This window comes from Mustela nivalis (genome assembly GCF_964662115.1).
Source record: "Mustela nivalis genome assembly, chromosome: 3".
In the NCBI taxonomy this organism is placed as follows: Eukaryota; Metazoa; Chordata; class Mammalia; order Carnivora; family Mustelidae; genus Mustela; species Mustela nivalis.
In genome coordinates this window covers 88,840,523-88,866,878 of record NC_139022.1, presented here as the reverse complement: position 1 = coordinate 88,866,878, position 26,356 = coordinate 88,840,523, and the positions used below count along the sequence as shown (strand labels likewise).

At 42.6% G+C, this 26,356-nt stretch overlaps 1 protein-coding gene across 2 annotated transcripts in view; it reads left to right on the top strand.

Annotated features, from left to right (window-relative positions):
* RGS7BP (regulator of G protein signaling 7 binding protein) overlaps positions 1-18,015 on the top strand; it is a 99,362-nt gene extending 81,347 nt beyond the window's left edge. For both annotated transcript variants that reach the window (XM_082723093.1, XM_082723094.1), the window contains exons 5-6: positions 2,006-2,076; positions 13,930-18,015. In XM_082723093.1, coding sequence (XP_082579219.1) covers positions 2,006-2,076; positions 13,930-14,021 — 163 coding nt within the window. In that variant the 3' untranslated portion in view covers positions 14,022-18,015. The remainder of the gene's footprint in view (positions 1-2,005; positions 2,077-13,929) is intronic.
* The last annotated feature ends 8,341 nt before the right edge of the window (positions 18,016-26,356 follow it).

The following is a 26,356-nucleotide window of genomic DNA, read 5'->3' as shown; positions in this document are numbered from 1 at the left end:
GGTGCTTTCTGGGGAGACCTTGCCTCTGTCTCACATACAGCGTTCCTTACCCATTTGCACTATGTGCCCGCCCACTTCCCAGCCCATCCATCCTTGAACATTTGATAGGAAATCAGAATGTGCCCCTTGCACTTCTGGATGTATGGGCCCTGACTTTCTTTTCCTCCCTCCCCCGCTTGCACCTTCTGTCTCTAAAAACACCCTCTGGGACTTATCAGCATCAACGCCCCAACGACATATACTTAAGGAAAAGAATTCTGATTTTTTCTTTTTTTTTGTAGGTTTATTTCTACAGCTGAGCCACAAGGCTGCTTTTTTTCTCTTTCTAATCAGCTATTGCTGAGAAAGAGATCCTTTTTACATGTTAGTCAATACTCAAGGAAAGACCCTATGGGGTCTCTGGCCTCCCCCAGGACAACTGGTCCTTAAACTATACTCAAAAGAACAGGTGTGTATGGAGAAATACACTGAGGCAGGGGCGCTGGCTGGCTCAGATGGTAAAGAGTATTCAACTCTTCATCTCAGGGTTGTGAGTTCAAGCCCCACACTGGGTGTGGAGCCTACTTAAAGAAAGAAAGAAACTGAGGGATTTCAAACCTAAAGTTAAATGGCGATTCTTTTTTCTTCATACAGCAAAAGGAAAATAAGTTAATAGAATTTCCTCAACTTTTGGACTATCCTCCCCCCAAAACTTTCTTAAATTCTTAATACTCGCTGCTATTGTTTGCCTATTCTAGAGTTAACTAAAAGATGTATCTGACTTTTGCTCTTGTAAATGAAATCTGCCACTCCATCCTGTGATTTCAAGAGCACTAACTCCAGGGGATGACCACCAGAACATGTGGAGAACTACTGCCCCAAGGATTTGAGAAGTCCAGCTGATCCCTGTCCCAAACTAGAAGCCCTCGGCATGGCTTCCTGCTCCACAGTTGGGGGATTTTATGATCACATATATTCTGAGAGAGTGGAGATGTTGTAGGGATGCAGCGGCTTACCGACATGGCCATGTTGCAGCCAGGGGGGGCTGGCGGGGGGCTGGCGGGGGTCTGCAGAGGATGGCTTTGAGCTGCCTCTCCTCTCCCGAGGCCCCAGAGAGCTGTCACACGTGTGGGCCACCCGCGGCCATTGGGACTTGCTCAGGGAATGTGAATCACTCTCTCGAGAGCCGCGGGGGCTCGGTCAGGATCGGCTCCCGGTTCACATCCGCTCCTCGGAAAGGCTCAACCTCATGACGTCCGTGACAGCCAGAGAGAATGATGGCCGCTGGGTCCCCAGCCGCCCCGCTCACACTAGGGCCACCCCCTCCCGCAGATTCATCCCACCCTAGTGCCTAGAGGGGCTAGAAGAAGGTCCGTCTGTCCATCTGTCCCAGGTGCCCTCTCTCCCTTCTTTTCCCTCTCCATGCACCCCCTCCCCACGCCCGCCATCATGAAGAGCTCTTCTCTGAAGGTTTTAGAATTCATCAGTTTCCCCTTATTCCAAGTCACTTTAATCAGTGCTGAGCCTTGTGAATCCCTAACACCTGTGTTATACTGACTTTCAATCGCAGTAATGAGGCAATAGCGAGTGAACCAATATAAAACCACGACAGCCATCAGACCTTAAAGCCTGAGAGCAACATCACCCAGCCTCCGCTTTGCCCAGAGCACCCCTGTTATCCTACTTGCATGTCCTTGATCTCCCTCTTAGAAATTCGCAACACCGGCCTCATTATCAGACTCTTCTCTGACCTCAGCCAGGTCCAACCCAAGGCAGAGATGAGGGCTCCTTCGGCAGAATGCCCTGTGGAAATGTTTGCCAGAGTAGTTCCCATTCCTTCCAGAGCCAGCAATCTCTGATTTTTTTCTTATAAAAGCAAAATAAATTCAATATTTGCCTACTGGAAACTAGAGCTAGTACAATTAAGCGCAGACTCTCGTCTCTCAATTGTCTCACAGAACAGACTGTTTGGGATTGCATTTCAAAAACTTACAGCTGATTTTTTTTCTTTTTGTCACTTTTACAGAGACATGCGAGAAATGAAAAACCTTTTAAGCAAACTCAGGGAAACTATGCCTTTACCATTGAAAAATCAAGGTAAGTCTTGTCATTTCTCTTTGAGGCAAAGGATGTTTGTAACATGATAACCTTGGGACTTGTTTCTTGAGAAATTACAAATTTGTTTTACACAAACAATAGAAGGCACTGAGTGTACATTCCTCACTCTTTAAAATGATACAATAATGAAAATGGAGCCTCTCAGGAGAACACAGTCATGCTCCAAGGAGAGCCAAGATACACTCTGACCCTCAGAGGCCTCTTCTACTGGCCCTGTCAGTCAAGAGCATATATTCATTGACAAGCCCTGGAAAGCACTATCCCAGGTATAGCAAATATAAAACAACTGAAGACTTGGCCCTTGCCTTTAAGAAGCTGGACATTAGGGGCGCCTGGGTAGCTCAGTGGTTTAAGCCTCTGCCTTTGGCTCAGGTCATGATCTCAGGGTCCTAGGATCGAGCCCCACATCGGGCTCTCTACTCAGTGGGGAGCCTGCTTCCCCCTCTCTCTCTGCCTCCCTCTCTGCCTACTTGTGATCTCTCTCTGTCTATCAAATAAATAAATAAATAATCTTTAAAAAAAAAAAAAGAAGCTGGACATTAAGGAGGGCACACGTGGTAATGAGCACTGGGTATTATTTATAAGACTGAGGAATCACTGACCCCCCCCACCTCTGAAACCAGTAACACCTAGTTAACTGAATTTAAGTTACAAAAAACAAAAAAAAGTTTACAGCCTAGAGGAGGACACTTAAAGAAATTTCGAAAGGGTGGCTCAGTCCATTAAGCAACCCACTCTTGGTTTGGGTTCAGGTCATGATTTCAGGGTCATCAGTTGTGGAGCCCTGCCTCAGGCTCTGCACTCAGGATGGAGTCAGCTTGAAATTATCTCTCCCTCTGCCCCTCATCCTCCCTCCAGTGCACTCTTTTTCTCTCTCAAATAAATAAAATCTTTTAATAAATAAATGAATGAAAAAAGAAATTTCCAAAGAAACTCCTCTGCCATCTAGATGTTTAGTTATCTAAAAGAAGTAATAGTAATTAACAAATTGAGACCTTACAGTGCGCCACTGGATTCTGCACCTAATTCCAATGTGTGGGAGAGTTTTCCCACAGCACCAAGCAATTCGTGGACACCAGCATGGTGTACTGCAATTCATCTGAATTCTGAGATGACCTGGTGGACAGCACCAGATCCCCTAAGTTAAGGGCTACAAGACCGCCCTCCTCCACCACTTGAGATGTACAGGTTGGAAGTTCCAAGGACCCCCTGCATGAGTCTATTTAATTTGCTAGAGCAGCTCATAGAACTCAGAGAAGCATTTTACTTACTAGATCAGCAGTTACCACAACAGGGTATAACTCAGGAACAGCCAAATGTCAGACCCAAGCATAGGGTTTGGGGAAGGACAAGCAGATTCCATCCCTTCCCCAGCATGCGCTGCTAGGTACATCACCTGTTCACCTACCCAGAGGCTCTCCCAACCTGTCCTTTGTTGGTTTTTATGGAGGCTTCATTACATAGGTGCGATTGATTAAATCACTGGCCATTGGAAATGGAATTCAATCTTCAGTTCCTCTCCTGTCCCAGGAGATTGGGGGGTGGGACTGAAAGTTCCAACCCTCTAATCACACTTTTGGTTCTCCTAGCAACCAGCCCCCATCCTTCCGTGGTTTTTGTGAAAGTAATCTCATTAACATAACAAAAGACGCCTCTATTGCTATCATCCCTGAGGAAATTCCAAGGGTTTTAGGAGCTTTGAGCCAGGAATGAGATGCAAGACCAAAGGCATGCCTTATATTATAAGCCACAATGTCACAACCACTATCCTAAATACTTCACATGTGTTAACTGTATTAACTTATTTAATTCTTGGGGCGCCTGGATGGCTCAGTGGGTTAAGCCGCTGCCTTCGGCTCAGGTCATGATCTTAGGGTCCTGGGATCGAGTCCCACGTCGGGCTCTCTGCTCAGCAGGGAGCCTGCTTCCTCCTCTCTCTCTCTCTGCCTGTCTCTCTGCCTACTTGCGATCTCTCTCTCTCTCTCTGTCAATTAAATAAATACATAAAAATCTTTAAAAAAAAAAAACGTATTTAATTCTAATAACAACTTCGAGGGAAAGGCTATTGATGTTTCCCAACTGGCAGGAAACTGAGGCAAAGAGAGGTTAACTAACTCAGTCAAGGTCGCACAGACTGTAAGTAGAAAGGCTGGGCAGTAATCCCAGACAGTCTGTCCGCAGAGCTATTCTGTGGGACTATACAGCTTCACATAGGAATGGAGAGGTATTTTCACTAGAATGTTAACTTCCATGAGGGAAGGGCCTCTACACGCTTTTGTTAACTGTTACTGTATCTTCCGTATCTAGAGCAACGCCTAGAACACAGTAGAACGACACAGTAAATGTTTGTGAAATCTGCGCGGGACTTGGCTGCCCGGGGGCATCTGATGATACGTCCCGAGGACTACCCGCAGCACTTACTGAGCATGCGCGGGACTTGGAGGCCTGGGGTTGTGGGGGGAGGGGAAGGTCTGATGATGCGTCTGAAGACCCGCAGCTCTTACACTGAGCATGCGCGGTCGCAGACGTCTGCGGAAGGGCGTCCGCTTCCGAGAGCGCTCCGTCGAGGGTGGGGAAAGGGTTTTTGGAGTCAGAAAGCGACTCCTCTGGCTTCCACTGCAGAGCCGAGGGAGGACAGGGTGCCGCCTGGCTCCGAGAGGACTTGGCAGCAGAGCTGGAGAGCAGAGCTGTTGGCTCGGGGGGGGGGGGGGGGGGGCGGCGTGGCAGAAGGTGGAGAGGTGGAAGTGAGAACGCCAGATGAAGAGGCCGAGAAGTAGCGTGGCCTGAGCCGTGTGGGCTGGAGCAGGGTGTCAGCAAGGAAGATGCTGCGCGTGGGGCGTCCGTCACCTGCCGCGAAGCGCGCCCTGCAAGGCCTGGGATCAGACTGATGGGCTTGAGCCCTGCGCGTGGTGCTTGGAGACCTCTCGGCGGTTTCAGGAAGCAGATCGAGTGGAGTGAGGAGCGAGCCGTCCGGCGGCAGCTTGGACGCTTGTTGCTAGAAATACGCAGAGTGGTGGGGACATGGGACTTGGGATGGAGACGAGACGACCCATGGGTTCGAATGCTGGCTCTGCCACTTACCAACTTGGTGCCCTGGAAGTCTGTTTAAGATCCACTGGTTTCAGTGTCCTCATCCCTGAAAAGGAGATAAGAGCATTACTTACTTCGGCGGGCTGTTGGGGTCTAAACGAAGCACCGCAGGTCTGGTGTCTGCTCCCGACCTTGTAGAGGACAGACACTGGACAGATGCTTTATTGTGATGACTGTTGCTGGTACTGGTATTTTTTATTTATTTATTTATTTATTTAACAGAGATCACAAGTGGGGCTTGTGATCCCAGGACCCTGAGATCATGACCTGAGCCGAAGGCAGAGGCTTAACCCACTGAGCCACCCAGGCGTCCCGCTCGTACTGGTATTCTTTACCAGCCGGTCAGCCGGCCTAGCTCAGGAGAATGCCCCATCATCAACAGAACATCCCGGGCTTCCGCTCGTTAATCTGGAACCCGCAGTGCAGAACATTGGTCCCTGGGACTTTGGAGTTGGAGTTCATGTCTGAAGCTGTTCTTAGTTTCTTTGTGTTTGGCAAATCCCCCATGGGCAGTGTGGGGCCCCCCTCCCGTACCTCACTATCACTGCCCAAGAGGACATCTGCCAGGGCACGCAGAGTAAATGGCATGTGGGCCATGTAGTTTTTAGTATAAATCAAACCATCCCAAACATCCCCTCTACATTTCATGAAAATGCATCCAACGGTTCCCAAAACACGCATTAATGGAAAAACAGAAATTTCAGTTTATTTACTTGGGACATTTTTATAATCATGAAGAGTAGAAATATTTTGTGTGACTTTGTATTCCCTTTATAAACAGAAAAAAGAATTTTAAGTACAGTTTCAAAATATAATAATAGCAATAAATGAGCAATACTGTGACTAAAAACATGAGTAAAAAGGGAATAATCCAAATAATTTGATACTCAGGACTGAAACCCTAAATCTGTATAGAGGATGAAAAGGAAAAAGCTAGGAGATTCAAGGAGCTGTTCAGGAGGGAATGATGCAGTAGGATTTTGAATAATAAGAAAGAAAAAATGACGTGAAGGCTTCCATTCAGGGGAATTCAGGTTTCTTCACTTAGGGGAAAAACAACCCTTGGCATGAGATGCCACATCTCTGTTTTTTGCAGGTTTTGTGGGGACTCATAGCATGATGTCACTATGAGCTGACCAGTGGAGACAGGGGAGTATGAACCTGAACCACAGGGTTTGAGAAAGCCTGAGGGAAGGAGAGCAGATCCCTTGGGTCCCTCTGGGAACATTTTTTTTTTTTTTTTTTAGCAGATGTATATGGCAGCGTTTTAATGAACAAATCAGCCAGATGCCTCTGACTCTGTATACCAAGCTAGACCATAGGAGCCTTCCCATGACCTTCCTGGAAATCTTTTGCCACTGATCTGTTTAGTCTATGGGTAGGTGAACAGTATGGAGTAAAATGTGGAAAAATATATTCCAGTTCTTTTCTCTAGGACCTTATTGTCAAAACATCTTTGTAAGTGGATGAAAACCATTATAGAAAGCCATCTGGTTATTTTCTGGCTTCTTATTTCTTTTCTCTTTTTATTCTATTTACATGTGTGATTGAGGCAGAAAGAAAAAAAGGGGAAAGATACCATGCCTGGTTCCCTTTGTTCCTACCTCAAACCCTGACCATGTGATGGTCCTGGCCGGCAGGCCCTTGGGGGAACATCCCTGGAAGGAAGGGCTCAGAACTGCTTTCTCCCAGTTCCACCCTTAGTCCTCACCTCAGAACCTTCCTTATTCACCTTGTTCACCTTAGCATTGAAAGAGTCAGTCCTATCTTCCCCCACCTTCCTACCACAACAGTTTGTTGTGAAGTGACAACAGTTTGTTGTGAAGTGATTTTCAAGTGACAAATAAAGGAAGGTAGCCAAGAGCAGGAATTTTAATGGTTCGTGATTGCTGCCTCCTTTCAGACAGCGCCTTTTCTTTCCCATCCTTCAGTGTGAGACTGGAGACAAAGAGAGGCACAAAAGAAAGGCGAGCTGCCCTCTTTCTGCAGAGCCCCACAGCAGGCTCCTGACCACGTCCAGGTCTCTTGGCTCTCAGCCCACTGTTCTTGCCATTGCTTCAGCGCCTCTCCTGTCCCACATTCTGGGTCACTGGCAGTGCTGTAGGGAGCTTCATTAATTATGATAGTCTTGCTGTGTCAAATGGATTACAAATGGAACCACCTGTGGAGAGCCTGCAAGGTTACTGACAAAGGCTAAAAGGAGACTGGAAAGTGAAGGGCAAGCATCTTCTAAATGTATGTTACAATCAAACAAAACAAGTTGGCAGAAATAAATTAAGCCCGAAAGACAGTTGCACCTTTTCCAGAATTCTGACTTATTGAATGCTGTGGGGTGTGTTTGTACGTTCACCTTTGCCTAGAATTTGGTTGTTGAGACCAGGCATTGGAATCAGTCTGAGGTGGATCCGTTGGGAATTGAATCTACTCTAGAATGGGTCCCTTCCTGGGGACAGTGCAACTCCAGACTCAGTTGGATCTAGGAACATTTCCCCCAGAGTCATACTCTCAGTCCACCCCAATCTGGAGCCCCAATATCCACTCTAGCTATGTCACACAGCAGTGTCTGACATCTGCCTGGAGAACATGAGGCAGTTATGGCACCTGGTAGCCTCAAGATGATCCTTTAGGTCCTCTCGCCAGGGCCTCCTAGAAAGACTTTGTATACTTCAGTCTGGTGTGACTCTGAATGTTACTCTGGGTAGTTTTTACTCCAGCTGCTCCATGTCCTTTGCAATCTCTGCAACTTTCCATCCAGGATTCAGTATGCCATATGTATTTCCTCTCTCCTCCAATTAATTCACACATCACTGATCACACATCACTTTCCTAATGCATTACTCTGTGTTCAGCCCCTACTCACAAATGTTACCTTCCTACTCATCGTCTACTAGAGGAAGAACAGACGTTTTCTCCTTGCATCTGGCGTCTCTGCCATCATCTGTTATGTGATGGTAACCTAGAATGTGCCAAGTTCTGTGTCAGGGACTGGGAATATCTCTCCTTCTAGAGGTTCTCTATCTTAACAGAATAGACTGGAGGAGAATCACCTGGAATGAAAGGCCAAATGACAGGTTTCCCCTCTTAGAGATTGGGATAATGTTTTTGGGGTAGGGCATGTGAATTCTGGAAACTTTCTCTCTCTCTCTCTCTCTCTCTCTCTCACACACACACACACTCACACACACACACATACACACTTGGACAGACAAAGAAACTGCTGCTTAGAATATAACAGTGCCATAATAGCTAGACTCAGGTCACTACAAGGGTATATGGGAATCTCACCTAGCCTGATGTGAGCTGTAAGGAGTTGGGGTGTGGGATGGAGGAGAGGGTTGCTGGTATTGAGAATTGCTTTTTGTAAAGTGAGCTGAGATTTCTGAGGATGAATCAGAGTTAGCCAAAGAAAGAGATGGAAAAAAGAAAAAGAAAAAAGAGGTAGGGGGGAAGAAAGAGAGTCTATGCAGAAGGTTCTGGATATTGAAGGTACACGAGGAGATGAAAGAATAGGGCTTTTTGATGAACTGCAAGCACTTCATTAGTTGCAAAAGTGGTTAGAAAAGAGGTATGAAAGACTAGAAAAGTAGGTGGGTCTATATCATTAAGACCCCTATAATTCATGTTGAGAGGTTCGGACTTTATCCTGAAGCCACTGGAGAGATTAAATAAGGAAGCAGGTGCAATAATCCAAGTGAGAAATGCTTAAGATCTGACCGAAAGCCAGGGGGTCGGAGAAGAGGATATGAACAACTGGATGGGCTGCATATGAGAAAAGGCAGAATCAAGGATGAAAGCCAGGTTCCGACCTGGAAAGCAGGGTGAATGCTGGTTCTATTCACTAAGTCAGAGAGAACAGAGGAGGAGCAGTAGAGACAGAAGACGATTAAAGTTTTGGAGATGGAGGACCTCCAAGAGTGACGTTCAGTGGTGAATAGCAGATGTACCAGTCTTATGCCAAGGTGAGACGTGTGAGCTCGGAGGCTAGAAATACTCATTTAAGCATCATCGACATAATGGTAATTGAAGCCTTAAGAATGGCTGACTCCACCCCAGGAGTGTGTGCGTAGAGAAGAGCCCTGGGATGACACAGTTTAAGTTTCAAGGGGAAAGAACTGCAGTTTACAAAGGGCACTGAGAAGAAAATCAGAACATTATGAAAGAAATCAAAGGAAATTGCAAGCTAATCTTGGAGGGACTGGCATTTGTCTAAGAAGGGAGGACTTTTCTGGAAAAAGGAATGGTATGTGTAAAGCTGGAGAGGCAAGATAGGGCACAGTAATATTTAGGGAATTCTTTGTGTTTCTATTTTGTACTATTCCCTCCTTCATATACCTTTCAGTTCACCCTGAACTGTCCCTGAACAGACTGGACTGTTTACTTGGACCCAAATTCAAGTTCCCTCTGATCTCCATGACTGTTCTCTCCAACCAGAAAGCCCATCTCCACCTTCATCAAATGTACAAGTTCTCCTCACACCCGGCATGAATACCAAGACCTCCATGATTTTCCACAATTATCTTATTCCTTCTCCACTTGGGAGTAATTCCCCCCTTTGGATTTCTCATAGCATTGTATCTGTATCTCTCTTATGGCATTTTTTTTTTTAAAGATTTTATTTATTTATTTGACAGACAGAGACCACAAGTAAGCAGAGAGGCAGGCAGAGAGAGAGGAGGAAGCAGGCTCCCTGTTGAGCAGAGAACCCGATGTGGGGCTCGATCCCAGGACGCTGGGATCATGACCTGAGCTGAAGGCAGAGGCTTTAACCCACTGAGCCACCCAGGCGCCCCTCTCTTATGGCATTTTAATGAAGCTTCGTAGTTACTCAAGCAAACATTCTTGAGATCAAGAACCCTCTTTGTATTAGGACCCATCTGATATAATCCCCACCCAATATGGAGCCTGCACTTAGCAGGCCTTTGATCAATGCAGGGCTTCTCAGAGTGTGGCCTCAGGACCAGCAACATCAGCATTTCTAAGAAATGGTAAGAACTCTAAATTCTCCAGCCCCACCCCAGACCTATTGATTGGGAAACTCTGGAGGGAGGGCCAGGGATCTATAGTTTAAGATGCCTTCAGATAATTCTTAGTGCAGCTTAACGTTTGAGAAGCACTGGGTTAGCTGAAAGTGTCCTTTTTTTTTTTTTTTTTCTGGAATAGAAATTTGCAACTACGGTTACATTACGAGCACTTCTCTAGATTCTATCTGAAAACAGAGCTTTCAAGTCAAATGCTCAGTGGATTATTTGAAAACTTATTTTTATGTCCTTCTGTTTCTTAACATATCATCCATGTAAGAAATCTCATATCAGCAAAACAAATGTGAACAACAGAGAAATGGTATCATAGTGCCTTGGGGGATTCTGGTGTCCCTGGCTTTAGCAGTATCTAGGAATTAAGCTTCAAATAACCAAGATCTGAACTTGCTGGTGGCTGAAGTGCCTATTCTCCTTTCCTTTCACTTTCTCCACTTTTCATTTTCACATCTAAAACGGTCTCAGAGCATGCACTTTGGAGAAAAGATGCTATAAAATTCTCAAACATTCACAATAAAAATCAAAGGTTTCCCAGCAAGGTCAGGTGGATTAGCCCAGAAAGCTGAGAACGAGTCGGGAAAACATTCCATTTTGTCCACAGTCTTTTGGCAGCCCATAACTTCAGAGACAGGATTTCAATCAATATGAAAAGACATCTTTCCTTGGACTTGAATTCACTCCAAACCATTCCAGGCGTACTTACTGCTGGTGAATTTCAGCATTTACTGCCGGTGTCCGCTTCCTAGGGTGGAGAAAGCTGCTCTGAATTCCTGCCAAGAATTTTCAAGCTTTGTGTCACCTCAACCCTAGGTGATGATCAGACAAGCTCTGGGCTAGGCGAAGGTGTCACAATGCTCAACAGAGATGCCCCAAACCAGCAGCTGTCCTTAATAGGCAGCCAGTCCTTTGCTTAACATCTGAGCACCTTCTCATCAATTCTAACGCTTCTTATTCATGCGAATGCTGTGTGTTTGTGTGTGCGTATAGCACTCACAAATGAACATATATGTGTGTATCTATCTAGCTATATATAGATAGGTAGATAGGAGAAGAAGACTGAGGAAGGAGAATTCAATAGCACAAAAGATTTTTTGATTCACCGTAATGAGTGCACAGATACAAAGGTCAGTTTTGATGTGAATCTCATAGTATCTGTGTATAATACCTGTTCTTTTCATACATAAAAAAGGGAACATGGGAGCAAACTTCCCGCCACAGCATACACCTACCAGAGCATACACATACACAGTTTATTTATAAATTCAACCTGTAGTAGACATTTCCTCATGTAGTGGGAACAATACACATCAGCATTGCCTTTTTACAAAACATAAATACCCATTCCATCACTCCCCAAAAGTGTTTGGAGAAAGGGAAGGATATATAGACATTCAGGAAATAGATCTTCCAAATATAAATGGAAATAAAATAAATTTTTCTTCCCTATAAATATCTCCATAGTTTTGGTGATTCTGTTCAAGGAATCACTGAATTCCTGGGGGACTTGTGTTTCAGAAAGTATAGTCAGTATCCCAAGAGATACCAAAAGATGCAATTCTTTAGTTTTCAGAGTCTGCTGTAACTTTGCCATTTCCACCTAGGTTAAGTCTGTTGACAGTCTGGTGGTTTAAAAAGTAAGGGTCCTAAAACTGATGAGAAAGTGAGTTATCATCTCTTTCTGTTCTAAATAGACCATGATTCATCTCTGAGAGATTCTCCTGAGAAATGAGGCTCACATAGAGTGTTTGACTTTGCTTTCTGAGTCTTAACTGTTTGGGGCAAGTGTAAGTATAAAAGAGAGATGTCCTATTTTTAGTCTCAAAATGGTGACATCCAGAGTATAGTGAAATGTTTTTCACCACAGAGGGGACAACGAGCATCCTGTTTTTCTCCACACTTGCAGAATATGAATCTTAAGAGAGAATATTAATCTGTGGAGACCAGGAGAGGGCACTGTGTTTGATTAATTTGATGTGCTCAGCTGGGGCACCTGCTTTCTTCCCTGACTCTGACTTGCTACTCTGGTTCTATCTAAAAGTATAGCATAGGGCACCATTCCAAGCAACACTGTCAACTTGGTGAGTGAGGCTCATGTACAAATGAGTATGACACATGGCAGCCTTTGGGGAATGGAAGGAAAAGCCCAGATACTTGGATGACACAATCCACATAAGAGGACTGGGAAGCCGGAACTTGTTATTGTTCTTGACAGTTTACTGAACGTCTAGACTCAGTAATCAAGAAAACCTACCCTCAGCTACAAACTAGTTTTCTTGAAGTGGGACACATCTTTCCCTTTCTGCCCCCTTCATCCAATTCCTGATTCTGGGCTCTTTCCCAAGGTCCTGTATCTCCCAGGTTGGGATGGGGAAAGGAGGGAGCCCCTTGGCTCTGCTCTGGGCTGGCAAAAGCTTAGGTGCATAAGAGTTACCAGAGCCCACCAATCATTTTGTGGTGCCTCGCTCCATTCTGATCACATCCTAGTGCTCCCCTCACTGGCAATTTCCAGATCATGTCTGTGTGGTCCCTCTCCAGCCTCTGGGACCAACCAGACTGCCAGTTCTGTTGCAACAGGCTATTTCGATCCAACCTCTCTTTTGGGCTGTACTATTTCTTTAAAACCCAGCTCCCTCAACTGAACTTGGCTTACTGGTTTATTTCCTCCTCTCCTTGTCATTGTGTTAAAAATTTCAACCAAAACTTATAAATTCAACAGCTGGAAACCTTCTCGGAATGCCCTTGTGTACAGAAAATCTATAGAAATCAGGGACACCTGGGTGGCTCAGTGGGTTAAGTGACTGCTTTCAGCTCAGGTCATGATCCTGGAGTCCCGGGATCGAGTCCCACATCGGGCTCCCTGCTTGGCAGGGAGTCTGCTTCTCCCTCTGACCCTCTTCCTTCTCATACTCTCTCTCTCACTCTCTCTCTCTCTCAAGTGAATAAATAAAATCTTAAAAAAAAAAAAAAAGAAATCTATAGAAATCAGTAGGCAAAAACTCAACAAGGAATAGTTGAGAAACTTCTTCCTGAGGCATAAATAGGTGAGTGGAAGCAAGACAATGGTCCTCTGTAAAGGAAAAGAGTTAATAAAAGCTGTACTTACTGAGTGCTTCCTCTATGCTAGGCACATAGGATACCAGCCAAGCTTCATGTTTTCATAGATAATTTCATACAATCTTCATCTAAGGTAAGTGGTATGAAAGCCTGTCTCACACATGGGAGAACAGAGACTTAGCAAGCTTCCAGTTACATGTTCAAAGTCACAGAGCTAGGAATTAGCCGAGGTGGGTTTAGAAAAGAGGCCAAACTTACCCCAAAGCAGGGGCTCTTTCTAAAACAGCACCTCCAAGTGGCTTATATTTAATTCTAAGCCATGATTCTCAACTGCAAGCTACAGTGCTGGTCCCATGCCCCACCCCCTTCCCCACACACACACCCCTCCAACCACCACCACCAAAAAAGAACATTTCGTTGCTATCTGGGGGACATTTTTGGTTGTCACACCTGAGTAAGTAGGGCCAGGGATGCTACTAAATATTCCAGTGCTCGGGAGAGCCCCAACCAAATAATTATCTGGTCCAAAATGGCCAATAGTGCTGAAGTCAAGAGACCTTGATTCAAAAGCTGGTCGATTTTAAAAGCCAATTCATCAAACCGAGGTTATTTTGTCTGTATTCACTCATACGTACATTCTGTCCCATCACAGATGACAGCAGCCTTCTAAATCTAACTCCCTACCCCCTGGTTAGAAGACGGAAGAGAAGATTCTTTGGGCTGTGTTGTCTGGTGTCAAGCTAGACGACTCCTCCTGGAAACCCACCATTGCGAAGACCCGAAAATATCACAGAACCTGAGGACCTCCAGACAGCTGAAACACAGTTATTGGTTTTTGACTATGTTTTCTATGCTTCCTTATTACTTTTATTCACCTCCCCCTACCGTTTTAAATGATTTTACATTTGAAAGCAGCTGCTGTCAAGGGAAAAAAAGATTCAAAAAGCAGGCTGTTTTTAAAAGGATTTTTAAAGCTGACATTGTGCATGTCTGCTCCAAACCATACCATGACAGATGCAAGAATTATGGTTTTTAAATTATTTCAAGGTTTTTTTAAGTGTATTATACAGAGAAAAATTATTTCATGTACAATAGTATATCTTTAGCTCTTGCTATTCTCATGTGAACAATTTATCGTATATGAAAGTCTTTAAACATAGAAATCTATCTAAAACTGCAAAACTGTGTTCAAAAATCCAATCTATCAATATTATTAGGAATAATATTATAACCAAACATATACCACCTCACCTATTGCTTTGTCTGCACTCATTTACATTCAGTCTTCCATTCTGTCAGAATCCAAGAGCTTCTACATACAGATATCTTAATTTATAATGCAACAGAAACCATATATAAAACATATTTAAATTTTGTAAATACACAATAATCCTATTATCTTCGTACAATGCATATGGGCAACTAATTTCCTTTCGATCCAATGGTGTCTTTTTCAGCTTCTTGGAGAATGAGTAATCCAGTTAGAAAATGGTGTAGTAACATATACAATTACCCTCAAATGTAAAATTGAATATTATCACATTTTGTTCTAATTGAAATCTGAAGCATGATGTCTGCGCATCAGCATAGTGTTAAATCTTATAGGGCATGCTGGAATTAGCTCAGATCGTAAAAATATTTAACATTTTACGTTAATAAAATCTTTTTAGTTAAGCTAAGCTTGTCTCATTTTAGATGACTATGCAGATATGACTTTTCTGATGTGTACTTGGTGTCTTGTCTTATGCTTAGAATCTTGAAAGCAGGACACATTAAGCAATACTATATTTTAGAAAGGAGGAAGCCACACGCTTTGTTTTTCTGCTCACAGCTCTCTTACGATCTTCCTCACTAAACTTGTAACATGGTACAAATTGTGTTGTATTTTCCCCTGTTCTTCCTTGGCCCGTTACCTGAACACGATTTCCTATGGGTTGAAAGATCAGGCCTTTGGACTTCTCTTCTTGCTTTTCAAAAATCTAAGGACTCCTCAAGACAGACAAGAGACACAAGTGTCTAATCCAATAAAAGGATGAGCTACATGCCTATCGGTGGTTTATCCAAGATGCATCTTCAATCCCAACCCTATACTTTCTCAGTACTTCTGTGCACAGGCATTTAGATGTCCAATATATTTGACCCAACAACTAAATACATTAAAACTAGCTTTAGTGAAGATGAAGATAGGTGTTTATGAACTACTGGAATAATTATTGTATTAGATTGACCTATATGAAATTGCTGGTATTTGACTGTTTGAGCTACAAAAATGGCAATTTCATATGGTTCAACCTAGTATCTGATGTTGTAGAGATTATACTTGGAATTCTCTTCTAGCTTTTGTGATCGAAAGCAAAAGGATTAGAGGGTTGGAAAAGATCTCAAAAGGCTATGCAGTCTCTTAGATCATACCAGCTGATTTTTGGCCTTATTCTTGGAGTCCAGAGTTCTGTTCCAATGAACTTGTAATTGACACATGGTTATAGGTATGCCTGACTTCATATAAAGAGGTATCTTTCTGAAAGTTATATGAAAAAATCACAACTTTCTAAATCAAATAAACAACTGTAAAACAGTTGTTGGAATATGCTCTTTAGAGACTCTTAGAATGAATACCCCCTTGCAAAGCAGGTAACCACTCCCAGATTTATCTGGTCTGCAAACCCTGGTTTCATAAATCAGGTCTGATTGAAGTTTAATATCTTTTTTGAATATGGTTCATTTTCATCCCATGTAGTCAATTCACTTAAGGTCCATTGTTTTAGAAATGATAAAGTAGCCCAGTTGGGCACATTCTCAGCTCCCGTCTCTGCCCTCATGCACCTTTACTTTACACTATATTGAACCCTTAGCTTCAATCTCATTCCTCTTAATTCATGCAAAGGTATTAACCGATAAATCCAACCTTGGTGTTCAGCACGTTCCTCTAAATGCTTGACCTAAATCACTTCTACTGGGTTAATTTGGGCTCACTCTCGCCTTAGTCTCGGTATGAAAGGAACACTTACCTCCTGTGCCATTGTCCTTTGTACAACTGAAGACTGTTAATAAATTCAGGTCTCACCTCCAGGTCTGGGAGGGCTATGGTAGCTGTTCATGGAGATGGGAATTTGTCTAATTCCCCAGCTAGGCTTTCCATATCTGAGGTAAATAAATTCAGCCACCTTATCTTTTATTCATAGTGCCTGTTTCCCAGACTTTGATTGCTTTTATAGTTCATGTGGACACACTCCAAGATTTATAGATCTTCTTTCACTAGCAGGTTCTAAAACGAATTTCAGTGCTCCAAGTCGTGATGACCTGCACTGGCTCATAATGGCAATAGATATAGCTCACCACCTCCCACTGGATACGCCAATGCCTCTCTTTAGGGGCTGACCCCACTGTCCTCTCACCTACCAAAGGACTTTCTCAGGTGTAGTCCATGAGATACAAGTCTACCACTCGGCCTCCTGCTGGTAAATCGCTTCCAGATTAGCAATAACACTGAGCTGATCTCTAGGGGTAAGGAGAAAACACTGAACCCATTCCATTGCATGTCCTCACATGCTGAAACTGGAAAAGGATGTCAACTTTTTCTAGCACACCGTCACCCATTTTACCCCCCCCCCCCAATTTTAAAATCCCCTGTTGATTCATTATTTTCTTTTTTCCAGATTACAGAAGCGATATATGTTCTTTGTGGGAAATCAGGAACAAACCACCAAGTATAAAGAAAATAAAAACCACCTGAATCCCACCACAATCCTATTGTTAAGTCAGTCAGTGGCGGGGCCCAGAGGCACTTGTGGATAAGGTATGTGAGCGAACGCCCACAGGGCCGAGGTATCACTTTAAAATACCTGTCCCCTGATGTCTTGCATGCCTCTAGGAACAGATGGACTGCAAAATTCTGGCTGAGCCATTGTTCAAGGTACAAAGAAGACTTTAGAAGTAGCACAGCCCTGATGCCTCCTCTCATTAAAGCTCTTAGGGAAATTCTAAAACCCTGCCGAATGATTGTTCTTCGGTGCTCCTCTAACGGTTGGCTACTTACTGTAGGGCAATACTGCCACCTACCGGATGCTGAGCTTTAGAATAAGAAGGGAAAAGAAATGCACAGAGTGTAAAGACAGCAAACAATGGGCCAGATTAACAAATCCCATATAGCATTCAGATTCTGGAAGTCTCAAAGTTGAAAGGATTAAGAATATCATCCAGACTCACTTCCCTTGCCACACGCATATACCTAAGCACTACCATTTCTTTGTGTTCTAGAACGTCACCAAATGCAAAATGCTCAGCTTTCAGATGACTATAGAGAGGATGAGGAAAACCAGTGATGCTATTGGCCTGTAATAAATCATTATAATTAAATATAAAGATCAGAAATAAACCCAAGAACACAGAAGCATTGAGTGTGTTATAAAGATGGTGTTTCAAATCAGTGGGAAAAGTTTGGATTACTTAACAGTAGGGATGATTGGTTGGCTAATTATTGGGGGAAATACTAGATCTATACCTCATAACTTCCATCAGAATAAATTCTAGGTGAAGTTAAGATTTAGACGTTAAAACACATAAGCACATAAAAGGACCAGCAGGCAATATTGACAAATATTTACATAATTTTACTATGAAAAAAAAAAAAGCCTTTCTAAGCAGGACAACAAAGGAAGAAACCAAAAAGAAAAAGATGGATAGATTTGACCAATTAAAAATACAGAACCCTTATACAGTAAAAAATAACAAATCAAAATGAGAGAAAACAAAATTTGAAATATACGCAACAAAGAGCATAGATCTCTAATACGTATCAAGACCCCATTGCCCTTGGAAACTTTCTATGATCTACAATCTGCGCAACCAAGTGTTCCCATTTCATTGTTTCCTCATTGCACTTTTAAAATTATTGCTTGTTTGTCTGTTTCTCTTCACTAAACTGGAAGTTCAAGAAAGCAGCAACTATGTCTATTTCGCTTACTGTTATATCCTCAATACTTAACACAGTGCTCGACACAAAGCAAATACTGAAAACATATTTATTGTGTGAGTGGATAATGAATGCATGAGTAAGTAACATTTTATTATCAAAAAGAATCAAGCTTTTGAGTAGAAAATTGAGCCAAGGACACAAACCGTCAGTGTACCATAAATTAATGAACTAATAATAAATATGAAAATATTTAACTAGTAATTAAAAGTGCAAATTCTTACAATATATCCTTTTTTATGTATCAGACAGACAAAGGGTATAAAGAACTATAGTTCCCAGGGACAACAAGGAAGTATGGAAATGAACATTTTCTCACAGAGTCAACAAGGGTGTAAATTGATCTGATCTTTATGGAAAATATTTTGGCAATATATTTTTTGTGTATGCCAAATACTTCCACTTTAGGGAAATTCTCCTCAAAAAAAGCCAAGAAAAATGAACTAAGGTACATTCATGCATTATTCAAAAAAATATATTTAAAAAGGATGTTTATAGGAGCATTATTTGGAATAATGGAAAAAATACAAGTAAGCCTACAATATAGGGTTGATTAAATAGGGTATATCCTTTCAATGGAATACTGCCCACCAGTTAAGAGTAAGCACTAGATGTATATTGTTACATGGAAAAGGAAGTTACAGAAGAATATAGTGTGTTTCCATTTTAAAAGTATACATATACATGTGTGCATTACAGCATCTGAAAGGATATTTGCTAAAATGCTAATAGCATTTATCTCTGGGAGGTGAGATTTGGAGCAACTATATTTTCTTTTTGCATATCTGTAATTTCTGGTTTTTCCACAGTGAGCATGTAGTATCTGTATAATTTTTTCAGGGAATAAACAACAATGTTCACGATATATCTTAAATGAAAAAAAAAAACACGTTATAAAACAGTATGTATAGTATGACACAATATTTGTAAAAAAGAAAATTATATATAAATATTATCTATGTATGTATATATATATGCATAAGAAGCTAGAAGGACATACACTAAAATGTTAATAGTAGTTATTTATGGGTAGTGGGATTATGGGTGATTATTTTTTCTTTTTGCTTTTCTGTGTTTTCTAATTTTTCTACAATGAATATGTAACCCTTGTGTAATAAAAACTAATAATAAAAGTTTAAAAAAATGAAAGAGTGAGACATTGTGACCCCACTTGCTCTCATCCTCCCCACCAACCCCTGGACTGACTCCTCATTGTCACTGTGTGGGCAGTGGGGGCATGGAGAGGAAACACCAGGGCACCATAACCTTGGGAAGACAGAAGAGTGAGCCAAAAAAGAGGGGAATGGGGACGGGGAAAAGAAAGGAAGAGAGAAAGAACGAATTAAGTGACGGTAAAGTCAGTAGTGGAAGGATTAAAGCAGGCTTTGGAAACATTTTCTCTGACAAGAGCAGTGCGTATCGAAATTTAATCAGTTTTCCTGATTAAAAAATAAATAAAAATAAAAACAAAACCAAAAAACACTGAGTTAAATAAATTTGTTTTCTAATCAAAGGAATTCTATACATGTCTGGAGAGACATCCAGGAATTCTGTTCTGACAGGAAGGTATCCTGAAGTTTCTCAAGAAGACAAACTGTGGCAGTCCGGTTGGTTGTCGAGGGCTGTACAGTAGAGCCTGGAGGCACACAGGCTTTTGTCTGAATCTCAGATGTGCCACAACCAAGGATTCAACGATGGCTAGCAACTCCCATATCCGTTCTCTCCTTCCTCCCTATCGAAACAGAGACCCCAAATCTTGGCAAGATGCTGGCCACCTAAATTAAAGACTCCATTCTGCCAGGCCCTCTTGGTTTGATGGGGCTATGTAAGTGAATTATGTAAGTGAATTTTGGCCAATAGGATACAAGTAGAATTGTGTAATTTCCAAGTAACATCCCTAAAATAAGAGGCATGCATTTCCATGCTCACCCTCCCATCCCACTAAGGTGCAATGAGAACACGTGAGTGGGAGCTGGAACAAGAGGCTTGGACCCACTAATGGACACCACATAAAGACCACAAAGTGCCGTAGCAGACCTGAATCACCCATCTCCATACTGGTTAATTAATTAAAAACTTCTATTTTATTTAAGGCACTCATAATGAGAATCTTCGTTCAGGAGAACCTGCCCACTTAATTAATTAACTTCTATAAGCCTCAGTTTCCTTAGTTAAGTGAGATGATAATGTTACTATCACAAAAGGGTCAGCCAAATAACTATTCACTGTTCACTTGCTTGCCTAGATCCAAAGTTCTTTCATGAGAAAAAAAAATCCAACAAAGGAAACACTGCATGATACTGAGAGTTGCAGGGCAGCGCACGAAGAGGACTCTTTCAAATAAACAGTCTTTTAAAATCAAATGGTCAACTGATTTCCATATGGAAAACATTGAAACTTCACCTTTACCTCATTCCAAGTTGACTACTGATCTAGAGATGAAAGGAAAGCAATAAAGCTTCCAGAAGATCATACAGAAAAATATCTCATGCCCACAGAGTGGTGGGATAATTCTTCACAGGACACAAACCACTTCAGAAAACACTCAGACATTATCTACTACTGCGGATCTGATGTGCATCTTGTGACCCCATACTTTCCTAGGTAGAAACGCGACAGATATGTATGTGTACATTCAAAGACAGGTAAAAGAATACCCATGGGGACATTATTTGTAATAACTCAAACCCACTAACAATTTAGAGCTCCATCTATAGGAGAACAGAGGAGTAAATTGTGTTCGATTGAGAACACCAACTACTACAGAGCAGCGGAAAAGAAATGAACTCCATTACAGCTATATATAACCAGATGAAAGAACAAAACCATTATACTGTTGAATGAATAAAAACTAGGTGTTCAAAAAAAAAAAGCACATATTGCCATTAGCAACCAACATTTACAGCGAGTGAGAGAGGGATGCGGTGGCTCAGTTGCACACACCTGGGCATGTACCACAGCGCCCCCTACAGTTCACCCCTGGCACTGCTCAGACCCACCCACCACATTGATTTACTCCACCCAGGTATAGCTTCTTCTGGATTCTGTTATTGCAGTTCACTATACAAAAAGAGGGACAGTGGGATGAACCATAGCTTCCTCTTAATCCATGCTAGATTCCCTTTATCCTAGCACTTCTGAGATGCCTGATAAAATGATCCAGACCCTGACCCCCAACTGGCCTGAGACCCTAGTTATCCAGCCCTTAGTACAATGTAGTTGCTATCCTTGCCCATTTACAGTTAAACCCGGGCATACCAAGATGTGACCCGGTGGGTCATATGAGTGCCAAACATACTCCTCTGTGCTCTCATCATGTTGCAATACTCTCCCTGCTATTGATGATCAGAGCCAATAACCTGTTGGTATGGTCACTTTTTTATTTGCCTATGAATTTTCTGGCCTTAGGAACCTTAAGTCACCATGTAGCAATGGTAGCTTAAAACTTAGTGTGACTCTTTATTTTCTCCCTCTACAACTCAGGACCTCTAGATACACAGATTCTGGACCCCCAGATAGCTCAAATTCTTCAGTGGATCCTAAAGCCACTCCTACTCTTACCCCTTGGTTTTTGGACCCATGACTGTAGAGCTATACAATGACCACAGATTGATGGAAGGAGTGGACTGCATCCCATCAGTTGCCCTGTCCCAAGGCTATAAGGCATCCTCGCCTTTAAGAGGTTGCATCACCACTCCACCAGGACAGCAGTTTCTGCTCGGTGGGTATGTGTAGGAACAGCGGGTCCCACAGTCATGTCTTCACTGATGCTTGGCTAAAAAATGGTGCCCTTGGTCTTAGGCAATGTTATAGAGCATCCCATGCTGGTAGACCAGACACTTAGCGAATCAATGAATACTGGGGCTGCCTGAAGCACCGCTGGCAATAATGGCAAACTCCTATCCAGAAAGTGGGTAAATTCTAGTCAGGATGGATGTGGTCTCCACTTGTCACCATCTGGCAGTTTGTTCTCCTGAAGGAATGATATTATCTGGAGCGCACAGAGTCAGTCTCTAATGCCAAGATGAGGGATGTTCAAGAACAGCTTCAAATAAACTTTGCTGGAAAAGGCTTGTATGAGTATCTTATTGCTGCTGCTATACCAAATTACCATCAACTTCGCAGCTTAAAATAACACAAATCTATCACTTCCATTTCTGGAGCCCCAAAACCAGCTTTCACTGGTTTCAAGTCAAGAGGTCAGCAAGTCTTCTGGAGGCTGCAGGGGAGAATCTATTTCCTTTTCTTTTCCAGCTTCTAGAGGTTTCTGGTACTCCTGGGCTCATGGCTCCTTTTTCCATCTTCAAATCAACAATGAAGTAGCATAGCTTTAATTCCCTCTCTGTGACTCCTCCTTCTATCTTTGTGTATCCTTCCTACTCTGACTCTCCTGCCTTCCTCTTAGAGGGAACTTGTTTTGTTGGGCTCACCCAGATAATTCCAGCTAATTTTCCCACTTTAAGAGTCTTAACACAATCATATCTGCAAACTCCTTCTTGCCAAGTGACATATTTACAGGTTTCAGAGATTTGGGCCCCATTACTCTGCCAGTGCTGTTGGACCCATTTATAGCTTCCATCTCTGCCAGGAGCTGCTTGTTGAATGGTCTATCTTTTTCTGCTCCTGATAACATGGTCTTGCTCTAGAATTCCAAGGGTCTGTGCTTTGTTAGGGCTCCTTTATTGGAGTTTGCCAGAATGTCTGTATCATCCTTTTACGCCCAGATACTTCCAGCATGACAACCTCAGCCAAATGATATGGTCCATGTGACTACTTATACTAAAGACTAAACCTGCTGCAGAGGTCCTTCTTGCTCTGGGACCAACCTAAAACTAGTAGTCCTAATATAGCCCAAAGGTAAGTCAGAGCTCCAGCCCACATATGAAATATGCTGCATTCCAAATGTAAAGATGCTGCCCAAACTTCAGGTTTCTATCTTGGTGGTAGGAGATGCAGGGACAAAAACTTGTTTTTGCTTTGGAGGACACGTTGCAGCATTTCCCAGATCACTCAACTAAAAACTGCACTGACATAGTGTGCCCCCTCATCTCTGCAAGGTCTATCTCCCATCCTCTCAAGGTTGTGGTTCTTACCAAAGAACCATGTCCAGGTAACTTGATGGGCAAATGTGATGAGAGTTCTAGAAAAAACTCTCAGATCAATAGGATTGGACTATGCTGTTGTGAGCCTTGGTAAGTTCATCTAAGCTACCTAAGCCTGCTTCCAAAGGTCATCTGCGAAAGCAAAGTCTAGTAAACCCTCTGTACCAAAATACTGAATGATGAAAACAAATATCATACAATGAGGACATAGCGTGCTATAGACATGTGAGATCTACTAGTGGTAGAGAAGTTTGGTTCCAAAAGGTCATCCGGGAGCATGGAATGGGGCTATACCCTTGTACACAGCTGCTAAGTTATAATATTATAGAATGAGTACACAGAGTTCCATTTTCTGTGTTCTCATTGTTAGATAAAAGCCCATAACAATTTGGCATAATTTCTAATAGTGTGTATGCATTTGCTGGTTGATAAAATCCAGCCGGGGCTTTTAGGGACCTCATCTCCACCTGCTTCCATAAAACCTCTGCTGGGAACACTTAAGGCTAGTTAATGTGTTGCAGGGAAAATAAAAGTAGCAATTCCTATGAGGGACCCACAGCGTCTCTAGAATCCTAATGCTCTTCAAAATTCTTATCTTGATCCTCTTTTAATTTCTTACAACTTTTTTTCTGTCCATAAAGCACAGTCACTAGAGATATTTGGAACTGTGTTAAAGCCTCATGACATATTCTTGAGGCTGTATTAATCCATTCTAGTAAAGATAACCACAATGGGAACCACAGCTCTATGGGAGCTTCTTAGATAAGCCTGTGGCCATGCTCTTCCTCTGCCATGATCCATCCAGTGTTTGAAGAGGCCAAACTGGTGATTAAAATGGGGAATATGCCAAGAACCACCACCTCTGAATCTCTTCCACCATCTTTGTGATAATGTTCTTGATTAAATACTTATAACAGCTTTTCTTCTGTATGTCAAGAAATCAGTGTGATTTCTGAGTGTGTCCATAAACTTTTACATTTAGAAACTAGAGAAAAGATTGCTGGGTGGTTCCATGGGTACAGCTGGCCCATGGTAAGGCAGATATGGGCCATGACTCCATTTATGAACCTTACCTCCCTCCATTTTTCCCCTGACAAGTGCTGGATCCCTGGGTAGTAGTGTCAACTCCGACCCTTCAAAGATCTAGGTATTTTTTGTTGCAATTGTTTGGTTATCTAGGTGAATGGATACAGGACCCTTTGTGGAACGACTAGAAGCATCACTACTGTATAAACTTGGCAGTTTTGCAGGGTTTGTCTTGAAATCTATGCAGCTCCTTCCATAGATGGATTTGGGTTCAGATGTCTCAGGTCTGGAAACTGAGTAAGAGATTATCACTTTCCTTTGGGGGAGGCTATGTCAGTCTTCTGCTTGTCTATTCTTGATCTCTTCAAACTATATATATATATATATATATATATATATATATATATACACACACACACACACACAGACACAGTAATAAAACTTATCTATTTATTTATATAGTAATATGAAATTATATATATATATATATATATATATATATATAGCCTGTCTAACCTCTATGAATACATGATCACCATTATTGACCATCTCCAAAGATGCCTGCAGGTCAGCCTCTCCTGTGCTTTTCTGATCTTGTTGACCATGACAGCAATGATGCTCACCTTGCTTACAAAGGTTATGTCCTCTCATCTAGCCTTTTCCAATCCAGGATCCTCTCCATTGCAATGAGCAGCCCTGTTCAAGAACAGCCACTAACTACCAGCCTGGCCTATAAAGGAAAGACACTACTGAGCCCCTTACCGATGCTGCTGTTCCCCTCGTTAGCACATTCCTTATTGTCTTGGAAAGTAAATGGTTCATGGGTCCTCCCAAAGAACAGAGTCAGCTGGGGGATTTTCCAGTCTCAGAGGGGATTTACTTCAACAAATTCTTTCCTCTCTATCAAGCCATGAGAGTTTTGGTATCTCAACCTTATTTAATGAAGCTCATCATTTTTTTCAAGCTTCCAAGTACCATAACATTAGCACATTTAAACCACCATCCAGAGCCCTTACCAAAGTGTTAAATCCTACCTTATGAAAGAGCGTCCTCATATTCGTCTTTTGTATTCTATCACCCTTGATCCAGCCCGCTTTGTACCCACTCCTGGGCATGCTTTCCTGGGTTCTACTAGTACATGTGAGTCAGCACCTTTGATGTATCATCCATCACCTCTTTTCCTAAGCCCAGGACTTGCCTATTGTACAGCTGACCCTCATTATTGATTTTTCAACCAGAAAAGGAAATGAAGGCAGATCTTGGGAAAAGCTAGCATTGTCTTGTAAGGCCCCTGTCTCATTTGAAGGGTCCGTATTTTCTTATCAAAGAGGGAACAAGGACCCTATCTTCCACAAGGTAGAGGAGGCCATGTCTTCAGGCCCAGAGAGCTCAGAACAGTCTAGGGATTTAAGAGGCTCACTGAAAATATTCAGAAGTACCCTTTACAGATCTCCATCTCTATCAGGACTTTAACTCTGATACTGAGAATTCAGCCTGCTCTGAAAGCCTGCTGTTCTTACCATGAAGTCTAGTGTCTGGTTTTCAGGGATGTCTGCCCTCCAGCTACAGGACATGACAGCCTCTTTAAATTCTTACCCAAAGGCCCACTGACTCTCATACTCAGCTTGAAATTGTTGACTGATTACCCTGAGCCTGTCATTTTCTCCCAGTGATGTCCACCCAATTCCACAGCCCCCCTAACTGCTAGCTCTCCCATGTAGAGACATCACATGTGAGCCAGTGCATTCCCTCCTACCTCTGTCCCCTCCAAGTTCACCAGAGGTGAAGGTCTTAGCAACTGCACTGCTACACCATGCCAGAGCTCAGTGCTCCACGTACCATCATGGCTGGAGACCTCACTGCCCTCTGACTGGTGAGGAGGACCATCCTTAGAGACAGCTTCCTAAGACTGCTTGAGTACCCACCGTCTTAGGTAAGTTTCATAGGAGCAGATCCTAAAATAAGGATTTATGTATTTC